The sequence below is a fragment of the Wolffia australiana genome, chromosome 12 (assembly GCF_029677425.1).
Source record: "Wolffia australiana isolate 7733 chromosome 12, ASM2967742v1".
NCBI classification, from domain to species: domain Eukaryota; kingdom Viridiplantae; phylum Streptophyta; class Magnoliopsida; order Alismatales; family Araceae; genus Wolffia; species Wolffia australiana.
This window is the reverse complement of record NC_135846.1, coordinates 2,804,921-2,816,492: the sequence shown is the minus strand read 5'-3', so window position 1 is coordinate 2,816,492 and position 11,572 is coordinate 2,804,921. Positions and strand designations below refer to the sequence as shown.

Genomic DNA, 11,572 nt, shown 5'->3' with positions numbered 1-11,572 from the left:
ACGATCTCTATTTCTATCTCTCTCTCACCGACATGCTTATATAACCATCTCGATCTCTCTCTATCTCTATCTCATATTCGCATATAATTCCGGGTACGTACGATACGGACACACGCCGATACGTGGCAACGAATCGACCGCCAATAAGCAAATCGACGGCCGAGATCTTTCCATTCAGTAGTCGTTGCACTATATCCCGCCCCGTTCCTGCAAACCGGTACGTTTCGCGGCCTCCCTCTCAGCGGCCATCTCTTCTCCACCGCCTCTCTCTCTCTCTCTCTCTCCTCTTTCTCACTCTTTCTCTCTCTAGTTCTACGGTTCCTTCAGATTTCCTATATATTCTACTCGATTCCTCTCAAATCCCCTCTTTTTTGTCTTCCGCCGCCGGTTATCTTCTCGTTACTCGTATTGTTGCCCGTTCTTTACTGTCCTGGATCGCTTTTTTCTGTTGATTTTGATGATTTGAGCGTTCCGGAGAAGTTCCAGCCCTGGATCTTATTATTTAATGATCACGGTAAATGCTGCTTTTTGTCTCGTTATTCACTCTTGGCCGGTTGTTTTCGTATATTAAATGTGTTGGTTTTGGTCTTCGCGGATGGAATGGATGTCGTAATTGTGGCTTGTAATTAGTTTTTCAATTGCTAAGCGCTGAAGGTTGATATCTGGGAAAACCCTTTTCCTCTGCTTAGGAATAAGTAGAAAATTTGAAATTTCTGGCATTGCTCGTGCGCTTGCGTTGATGATTGTAGGATCCATGGTTTGAGAAGAATTTTCGAATGGCTTCTCTAAATTTAATATTTAACATGCGGAGGTTATAAATTTTGAAACCCTAAGTGCATGAAACGGAGCGAATGGAAATTTAGGAGCGATAAATCTCAGGCATTCCTCGTACACTCTCTTTCGCATCTGTTGCAGTGTTACAGACTTTCCTTGCTTTGATGATCGTGGGATTCATGGTTAGAGAAGAATTTTGGAATCACTTTTTTAAATTCATTTTTTAGTATACGAAGTTATAAATTTTGAACCCTAACCTGCATGAGATGGAGTGAATGGAAATTTCGGAGCCAGAAATCGCTGGCATGTCTCGTTTGCATCTTCTTACAGACTTTCCTTGCGTTGATAATTGTGGGTTTCATAGATGGAGAAGAATTTTCAAATCATTTCTCCAAATTCATTTTTTTTGCATGTTAAGCTTGCAAATTTTGAAACCCAAAGCTACATGAAACAATTTATCGTCTGTTGGCTTCTGACAGTGCAATTACGAAGAGGAGATCATCCGAGTGAGATGATTGATGGTACCTGTTCTAAAATCATGGGATAAATGTTGAGACTTTCATTAGTGCTGCTTCGGATGCAGGAAGCTAAACAAATACCTGCCTCATGGCTCAACATTCATCACGGCTGCAGCGTTTGCTCATCTTGCTTGATAGTATCCTGGACAATGCTATTTTTGGATACAAAATTCAAATTCCTTTTGAACATTTATAGTCCAATTTTGGACTGGAAGGTTGCCTGCACATCACCTACTAGGAACTTTCTTCCTAATATGTATCATACTTTTTTCCTACAGTTGATCTATATTTTTAAAGGACATTGTCCTTCTCTGAACTTTTTTGGTAGGAATATTTGAAGATTTTTTCTCTTTGGTAGGAAAGTTATGTCATTTGGGTTTCTTTGGAATTATGTAGGGAAATATAGTTATGAATCAACTTATTTTTCCCGTGACATTCTCTTGGAAATGATTCCTTGACAAAAGAAAAGCTGGTTCGACTCAAGCCACAAGGTTTGCGGCTGCACGGCAGATAGGAGAAATCGCAAAATCACATCCTGCTGAATTATATGCTCTCCTGAATAAGGTTTTCTCTACCCTCACTTGCTCTTGATTTTTTTCTGGATGTATGTAATTGTGTGGATTCATGCTGAAAATCGTTTGAGCTTCTCAAGAACTTGTTAAGAGCCTCATTACTAATTGGTTTCGGGGGGACGGATGATTGGAGAGAGGACCATGTTGTATCATGTACTGCACGTTCATGAATATCATTAATTTCGGGTTGATCACTGCTTTTGGGAGATCTTCCCTCTTTCTTTCCAACAAAAAAAGATTTCAAGTTATTCGACCCCTATTTTTATTTTACTAATGATGCAACGTTTTCTGAATGAATCCCTTTTGTAATTGAGCTGTGTGCTCGTCACTGATGATGCCACATTGTTTTGGTTTTCTTCTTAACTCATGTCCTTATTCATCTGAATTTTTTTCCTGATCAGTTTTATAATTGTAAACTGAACGCCAAGGTTTTGGTGGATAAATCTGGTTGATTTGATTTATCCATACGTTTTTTGGCGTCAGATGAGCTCGAGTCAGCAGTTTCATCTGAAATAATTTATTTACTTTTGAAGTCCAGTTAATCACCTAATCGTTCTACCAGTCATTAATATTATATTAGATCAAAACTATTGATCCCGATTGATCTTTTGATACGCATACAGGAAGGATGTTTCAAATTCGCATAAAAGTCCCTAATAAGATTGAGACTGACCATTTTAACCCTGCTGTTGAACAACTTTGCATCACAATTCTTGATGTGTTATCATGGATTGCAGGTTTCACCATATCTTCGGAGCCGGAACTGGGACTCAAGGGCTGCTGCAGCTCATGCTATTGGGGCTATTGCTGAGAGTGTCAAACATGCATCTCTGGCAGAAATTTTCTCTCTCATGGAAGAAGAAATGGCGGCATCAGGGTTCTCAGACTATGCTAAAGATATTGCATCAGCATGTTCAAGCTTTCATCCTAATGTTGTAGCTGGACTCTCATTTAGAAGGTCAATCCTTCTAATTCTCATTTGTTTTTGACCAGCAGTCAAGAGTATTTATTGCCACGAGCCGTAAATTGGTATCATTGGAGTTCATTTGGAAGACTTCTCATTTATTCATCTTGATTTGTTTCTCCAAAAGGTTATTCTGCCCTATATAAGGATGATTATGTGAAAAAAAAGGTGTCAGTTGACCAGTGAAGGCAGTACAATAGATAGTTTTATAACAAGTATTTAATTTATGTACACTGTTGTTGACTGGATAACCTTTTTATAAGATGCTTATGTACCTCGCTATTTAAATTGATATGAGCGTTCAGGAAAATTTGCGACTTTATTCTATCTCACACACTCTAATTTATCTTTTTAATGGAGTTATGAAGGAAACATGAGATCTTTATATTGCAAAGATTGAAGTTTTTCTTTTTGACAGTTTTGACATTAACAAGGTTTTGGATTTCGGTTCTCTGCTAGTGGCATCAGGAGGACAGGTTTGTTCCTTTTATCTAGGCCGTCACATCTCTTCTTTCTATGGCTTTCACTTTTTAACGTTCATGGATTATGAAGAGCTAGCTTTTACTCCGTCAGAGGTTATAGTAGACGAGTTTAGGGTTGAGGGCTTAAGGTAGTCCGTAAATTGAAAAGTTTTTTATGAGCTGATTGGAGTAGTGTTTCTTGTTAACATTCTCTTTCTTCTTTGGGAAAGAGATTCAATGTTCTTGACGGATGTTATATCTGTTTCCGACTTATTTTAGATTCGAATTCCAATCTCTTTCCTGGTGGATGTGACGTTTCACATGTAAATTCCTAATTTTTTTCTTCATCTAGGAAAGTGTATTTCCCTCTTGTTAGGAAATACTTTATGCATTTTCATTATGTTACATTAGGAAATACATTTGCTCAAATCTTGTCTCCTGTAGCTATTGCATTTGGCTTTTCTAGAGCAAACGCAGTATCTTGTTTCCATGACACACCGCTTGTCCCCGTCACCTTCTCATTTCTTAGATCAAATCTAGAGAAGTTTCTTTGACACATTTCACTTCAAAATTTGTAAGTATCAGTAACCGAATATGCTTGTTTTGGATTTGCTCTCAGTTATTTTCTTTTGAAGGCCTCTCTTTGGGTCAGTAAGGAAGTTTCTTCATCCCAGTGACTGAGTTTTCAGACACTCTCTCTTAAATGCCAAATAGAATATATATTACCTCAAAACCAGGGATATAATCACTTGTTATGATCTACGATCGATTATGATTGATTCTTCAACAATAGGATACAATCACTCGTTATTGCTGGCAATGAAATAATGTTTTGTCATAGTTGGAATTTTATTAGAGTCTTGGAGGTTGTTGCAATGGCAGTCAGTGGGCTTGAAAACTGAATAACAGCCATCAATAAGGGACGCACTAATATCTTGGTCGCCATGAAAACGAAATATTATTTCAGATTAATGATAGGGGCGTTAATTCAACAAATAAGCAACTAGGAGTTTTTTCGTCAGTTTATCTGAATGTTAGTGTGGTATCCCTGCAGGAATATGACGTAGCAGCTGATAACAGCAAGACACCGTCTGAGAAACTGGCTCGGCAAAAGAAGAACCTTCGCCACCGTTTAGGTTAGGGTTTTTATGATGGAAAATTCCCATTTTGCTTCATGGAAGCTTGCTTGTACCTTTTTCGAAGAAATTAAGAATGAAAAGAGGCTCAACCTCATTTCGGTGTTCATTACATAGTACTTGTAATGGGGAGGAGAGAAAATCCGAATTGGGTCCATAGTAATGGTCTATTACATATAGACATATAAGAGAAAGAGGAAGAAGCCCATTCAACATTATTTCAAAAAAACATTTTTCCTTTAACTTTTTGCATGTTTCCCATCAATAGGATTATATTTCTCTATAATCCTATTGTCATATTTTCTCGTGTTTTAAAAATTTTGCACATTCTACGACTTCTGCCAGAAGCTTTGTAGACAATGTCTGAGAGATTGATTGTCTCTTTCTTCATTCTTCAGTGTTTAGAATTATGTTAACCCCGGTAGGGTTTTTCAAATGGGTTGTAATCCTTTCTTTAACACTCAACTTCGAGTTCCAAATTGTTGTTTTGATGTTTCGGAGCAACAAGGTAGAGAAAATGAGGGATTGTGAAGGATTAAAAAGTAGGGAAAAAGAAGAGGGAGTTGAGAAGATCATCTTCTTCAGGAGATAGGAGAAGCTGCCATCTTAGCAGGGAAAACCATCTATAAGACGAAGAGAGAGGGGTCACCGCCAAATGGAGAATGTGGAGGAGAGGGAGAGAAAAAGGCAACGCATGTGACAACAATTTCATGCCCATTTCCAAAGAGGTTCCAACCCTTAAGTAACAGGGATCGGAATGCTTTTGAGTTGGGTTGTCTTACTAGCGTGGCCTGGGGTCATATGAAAGTATCAAATCGGCACCTATTTTGTGAATCTAAATCTGAGAATTCTTAAAAATGTCTGATCAAATCTTCTTTTTGTGTTTGATTGTAAATTTTTTCTACGCCTTTTTCAGACAGCTACTAGTCGTGACAATGTGGTGGTTAATTTTTTCGTTGTTTTTAATCATTCTATTCTCACAGTTATTTTTTTGACCTTCAGGTTTAGATGTGTGCGAGCAGTTTATGGACATGGGTGATATGATAAAAGATGAGGATCTTCTTGTACAGAAAAACCATCCTCAAAGCAATGGTTTAAGTAGTGTATATCGTTCATCTTCAACGGGCCAGAGTATCCAACAACTTGTGGCAAATATGGTTCCTGGGTTTCGCCCTAGGAAATTAAGTGCAAGGGAAATGAATCTTCTAAAACGAAAGGCAAAGATGAATGCCAAAGATCAAGTTAAAGATCGAAGTGAGGATGATGATGCAGAAGTATCCCCCCTGTACAAACCGTTGACACCCAAGAGCGAATATGCTGCAGGGTCAGGTGCCGATAAGGTGTTGTTTTGCATTATCTCTCCTTCATTGTTTGTATATTCTCTCTTTAGTACAAGATTATTCATTGTTTTAGCTGGTTTGCTGTTTTTAATACCAAAAACAGAGAATCTTTTCAGTTATTCATTGTAACATTTTCCAGAGCAAAGAATTGTTGGACGCTTGTCAATTCCACGATCCTGGGAATAATTACTTAGTACTATCTCAACAACATTACCTACATAGCATGTGCTCTTTTATCGCATTTTGTAACTTTTTTGAATTAATATTTTCATTTGCCATTGATGATTATTATACTATACTCATTTCAGCCCTCAAGGGGTATTTTGGCTCTTTGAATCATTATTATACAATTTTCAGCCCTCGAGTGGTATTTTTGTTGTTGTAGCCCTTCGTGTTGTGTTGAATATATGGGCTTAAATAAAGATGTAAAGCCTGTTATTAACAGGCCCAGTTAGTTATGTTTGTATGTGGCTCATAAACCCATTACCGGATCTGTTTAAATGACAGATAGGGTACATAACAGGTAGTCAATCTAGCGGTTACAACTTGCTGTTAGAAGAGGCCCTGTATATGTACATATATTTTTTAATGAAAAGTGTACTTTCCATTCTATTCTCTTGCGCACTTCTATTCTCTCTCTCTGTTTCTCCAAGAATTGACATAGATCCACATGTTGAAAGGCAATGAGGAAGTCCATCTCGGTTCTCTCTGGACGACTTCTAGTTTGCCCCATTCTTTCCTCTCTCTTGGCGACAATTTTTTTTTTTTGAACAATAAAGAAGACCACCCGGAACCGGTGGCCTACTTGCTATCATTAACGATAAAAATTGTGTACAAACGATGTACAATCATACTCAAAAAAGGCTATTCTCTCCCTCCACCCCAAAATGACTTCAGCGACTCCACATCATGAACGACATTCTCTACTGAAGCCGGCCTCTCGTTAAAAACCACCTCATTTCGATGTATCCATATCGTCCAGAGCACCGCGAGCAAGCGTCCCCAATCAAGTTGGCTTCCGTCAGAAACTGAAGCCCAAAAGGCCTCGTCTGAGGAGGTATCCACCCCCGGCAATTGCTGCAATGCCCAAACACCCTGTGCAAATTGACATGTGAAGAACAGGTGGGAGCAATTTTCCTCTCCCCTGTCACACATAGGGCAGCCAGTGGGAGCGGCAGGGGACCATTTCCGTCGGTAGACTCGTGTGACAAGCCTTCAATGCCTCAACAACCAGCTGAAGAGTCGCACTTTAATGGGGACTTTGCGCGCCATCAACATATGGCAGGCCTTACTTGTCGTCTCGTCGTCCCGAGCTGCTCCTCGGATTTTCAAATATGCATCTTTCACCGAGAAGGACGACTCCCGCCATATCCAACCGTCCTGGGAATCAGCTATCGGTCTGAAGTGTAACAGTGACTCTTGCAGCTCCATCAGCTCCCAAAACTTCAACTCTGATAAAGCTTTTGTCAACATAGGGACCCAAGCTTCGTCCCAACATTCCTTGACCGTGGCCTCTGGATTCCGTGCTAACGCAAATAGCCTTGGGAACCTCAAATGCATTGGGCCGTGGTTGGACCAATTGTCGGTCCAAAATCGAAATATTGCCCCATCTCCCAATCTGGGCTCAAAGAACTGGAGAATGCGAGGTATGGCTTGACGCAGGCCGCTCCAGAAAGGGGACTCTCCTCTGACTCTAGCCCAACGTCTCTCCCAGTCTATCTCGGAGCCATATTTGTCTCTCAAGATGTTGAAAACCAGCCCCTCCGCTGAAGCCGCAATCTTTTCCACCCACTTGGTCAATAGTGCCAAATTCATCGACTCCAGATGTAGGATCCCCAGCCCTCCGTACTTTACAGGTCTGCATAGAATCTCCCACGCTACTAGCGGCACCCCCTTTCGGTCTTCATCTCCACTGCCTCCCCAAAAAAACCTCCTCATCGCCTCCTCCAGACGCTTCACCACTCCCGCTGGTATTTTAAATACCGATAAGTAAAATATCGGAATTGCAGAAAGCACCGATCGTAGAAGCACCGGTCGACCCCCTTTCGAAAGTACTTTGTTCTGCCATCCTTCCAGCCTCCTTTCTACTTTCTCCACCACCGAATGCCAATCAACTGCTAGAATACGACGCCCTGTTAATGGGAGACTTAAATAAAACATCGGGAGCTACCCGCAAGGCGTGCCTAAAGCTTCGGCACATTGTGTCTCTTCCTCTGAAGTAAGCCCAAAGCCTACGAACACGGACTTAGCTCGATTTAGTTGCAGTCCTGAGAAGTCTGCAAACAGATCTAGTAATGCTGATAGAGTGCGAGCTTCTGTCATTGAGCCTTCAATGAAAAATGTGGTGTCATCTGCATATTGCAAAAGCGGAATGCCCTCGGGGTAGCTTGCTGTTTGGAATCCTTTGAACAGGCCCTGCTCGCAGGCTTTGACTGTGCATGTGGCTAGGGTGTCCACCGCAAGTACAAATAACAGCGGTGCGAGCGGGCAACCTTGTCGGACTCCCCTTTGTGGCCGGATCCATCCCCCCTCAGCTCGACCATTGACCAATATCGAGAATGAGTGAGACGTAACACACCGTTTCACCCATGTCACCCACTCATCGGGGAACCCACGTTTGCACATAACAGACCATAGGAATCTCCAGTCAAGTGAGTCCTATGCTTTAGCAAAATCAACTTCCCATATGAAACCCTTACTCATCTTTGCCTTCCATGTGGATACGATCTCCCCTGCCACCATCGCACTGTCCACCAGTTGTCTACCAGGGATGAAAGCTGATTGGAAGGGTCCGATCAGGTCTCCAATTACCACCCTTAGCCTGTTCGCCAACACCTTGGCGATGATAAAATATATGGAATTCGAGAGTGCAATGGGCCTAAAATCCCCCACGTTGATGGCCCCAGAGCGCTTGGGCAGCAGAAATAAATATGATCGGTTTAGTCTCTCCAAGCCATAATTACCACGCCGGAATTCTTCCAATGTACTCATCACCTCTGATCCGACAACCTCCTAAAATTCACTGAAGAAGAATACTGGGAATCCATCGGGGCCCGGTGCACCCTCTTCATTCAAGCCCTTGATTGCCTTCCTTACTTCTTCTATCAGGAATGGCTTCACCAGCTCATCTTGTTGGACTTGTGTTAACTTGGATGCACTTCTACCGCTCCATCTCCAATGTTTCCGAGCCCCTCTTCTGGTCACTTCTCTGAAATGGTTTGCCAGCGCTTCACAACCATCTGTGTCCCGACAAATTCTTGCGCCCCCACTTTCACTCTGAGTATTTGATTCGAGCGCCATCTTCCATTTGCCGCTAAGTGGAAAAACCGAGTATTGGCGTCCCCATTCTTAAGAGTTATTTTACTACCAGTTCCTTCATCTCCCTTGATCTTCTGCGATAATAACTTGTAGGCTCTTATAATCACTCTGTATTTTTGATATAAACAGGGAAGATCACCTGAGAATGGCGGTCAACCTGATGCTATTAAAATATATGGATGATAAATACATTGGATGACCAGAATGTCCCCCTACTCCCTTCTACCACATTGAAGAATGACTCTGCATGTTATAATGAACCCTGTCTGTCGAGGCCATCCTCCCCATAAAAACCACTTCATTGCTGTACATCCATATCGTTCATAACATTGTTAGGAGCCTTCCCCTGTCCATCTTCCTCCTGGACCCGTCTATAGCCCCACAAGGCACCCTACTAGATCTGCTGTGAGGCCCATGTCACCTGTGTGAACTGACATGCAACAAAAAGGTTGGAACAGTGTTTCTCGCCCCTTGTGTGCAAAGCACGTTTACAAAGCTCATTCTGCCAATGCGCTCAGTAACATTCTCTGCTGGAGGGAACTTGTCACTAATCGCCACCTAATCAACAACCCTTCAAGAATATAAACCTTTATGTGATGACATTTGTTGATGCATCTGTCAATCCCTCTGGTCTTCATGTAGACATCGTGTATTGAAAAAGGGGTGCCTCTCCATTCCCTGCCATCCTGTGTCTCGTGCAACAGTCTGAGATATCATAGTGACTGATGTATGCTCAATAGTGCCCCCTCCAAGATCAAATTCCATGTGCCATTCCTGTACTCCCCTTGAAGTACAACATCCAGCTTAAAAATGAAAAGAAGTGGGCAAAAATTCCTGCTATAGGACGCCTCAAACCGACCAGTCATCCAATCAATATTGATAAAAGGAGCCATCCCCGAATTTGGCGCGTAAACTTCCCGGGTTCAAGGGAAGATCTGTCTCATGCCATGCCAGAAAGTAGATCCCACTCGGACTAGAGTCACACACCTCTCCCAATTCAGCCCAGAGCCATCTGTCCTTCAGGATTCTTTCAAAAAAATTACTGTCCTTCAGGATTCTTTCAAAAAACAAATTACTGTCCTTTGGGATTCTTTCAAAAAAATCTACTGTCCTTCAGGATTCTTTCAGAAAAAAATCACTGTCCTTCAGGATTCTTTCGAAAAATCACTGCATGGAACAGCTCCGCCAACATGAGGTTTTTCCACCTTGCAGCAAATGGATGACGGAGAGTGAATCAGATTCTATCAGTGAAGGTCGGATCACAGAGGTATACTGGCACACAGGTAGTGGGTCGAGCAATGGCGGAGCATTTTCGTTCGATGTCACGGCGGGGGGCCCCGAACAGATGGCGGTGGACGGGCCAGGGGGCGTCACAACTAACCGAAGACCAGAGAATTGATCTAGTGCGGTCCTTTGATATGGCGGAGGTTCGGGCAGCTATGGCAGGACTGAATGGCGAAGGCGCCCTGGGACCGGACGTCATACCAGTGTTTTTCTATAAGGAGTTCTGGAATGAGGTCAAAGAGGATGTGATGGCCATATTGGGGGAGCTGAGAAACCCTCAAGCAAATATGGAAAAGATTAATAAATCTTTCCTATTTTTATTACAGAAGCGGCAAGGGGCAGATAATGTAGGCGACTACCGGCCCATATCGCTATCCAACTCCATATATCTTATAGTTGCAAAGGTATTGGCCAATCGACTACAAGGGGTGCTTGGGGACTTGGTTGGTTCGTTTCAATCTGCCTTTGTTCCGGGTAGAATCCTGAAGGACTTAGTTGATAGTGCCGTCTTGGCGGAGGAGATTATTGCTTCGTGGAAGGATAATGGGACCAAGGGGTTCATGTGGAAGGTAGACTTTGCGAAGGGATATGACTCTTTGGATTGGCGATTCCTATGGGCATCTTTACGAAGGAGGGGTTTCCCGGAGGAATGGATCAAATTGATGAAGCGATGCGTGACTTCTCAATCCTTTGCGGTGTTGGTAAATGGACGCCCAGAAGGGGGTGGATTAGACCGCAGAGAGGGATCAGACAAGGGTGTCCTTTAGCACCGATGCTTTTTGTTCTGGCAGCTGATGTCCTAGCCATCAGTACATCCTTGGTATGTGTGAGGGGGTGTATTAGAGGGTTCCAGACGCCGAGCCATCCCTTGGGCATCCCTTTGTTACAATATGCCAATGATACACTGTTCTTCGAGGGGTCGGTAGAGGAGGCCAAGAATTTGGCGGCACTCCTGCGGGTGTTTGCAGATTGTTCGGGCCTGCACATCAATAGAGGAAAATCAGAATTTGTGGGCTTCGGTTTATCGCCGGAGGAGACCGCATGCTCTAGTGCGCTTGGAACGCCAGTGGGATCATTGCCTATGCGATACCTGGGCCTACCCCTATCCGCTGGTAAATTACAAAAAGCAGATTGGCAACCCGTGGTGGAGAAGGTGGAAAGATGCTTGGAGGGATGGAAACGGAGAGTTTTATCGCGAGGGGGGC

General features: G+C 42.6%; 1 protein-coding gene across 4 annotated transcripts in view; it reads left to right on the top strand.

Moving 5' to 3' along the window:
• The first annotated feature begins 231 nt into the window (after positions 1-231).
• Positions 232-11,572, top strand: part of RGD3 (ROOT GROWTH DEFECTIVE 3) — a 31,486-nt gene continuing 20,145 nt past the window's right edge. The window contains exons 1-8 of one of the 4 annotated variants that reach the window (XM_078584286.1): positions 232-514; positions 1,254-1,295; positions 1,358-1,429; positions 1,762-1,856; positions 2,602-2,822; positions 3,247-3,304; positions 4,344-4,425; positions 5,428-5,765. In XM_078584286.1, the coding sequence (XP_078440412.1) occupies positions 1,381-1,429; positions 1,762-1,856; positions 2,602-2,822; positions 3,247-3,304; positions 4,344-4,425; positions 5,428-5,765 (843 nt within the window). In that variant the 5' untranslated portion in view covers positions 232-514; positions 1,254-1,295; positions 1,358-1,380. Of the gene's footprint in view, positions 515-1,253; positions 1,296-1,340; positions 1,430-1,688; positions 1,857-2,601; positions 2,823-3,246; positions 3,305-4,343; positions 4,426-5,427; positions 5,766-11,572 lie in introns of all 4 variants that reach the window. The other 3 variants (XM_078584285.1, XM_078584288.1, XM_078584289.1) reach the window with 3 other exon arrangements.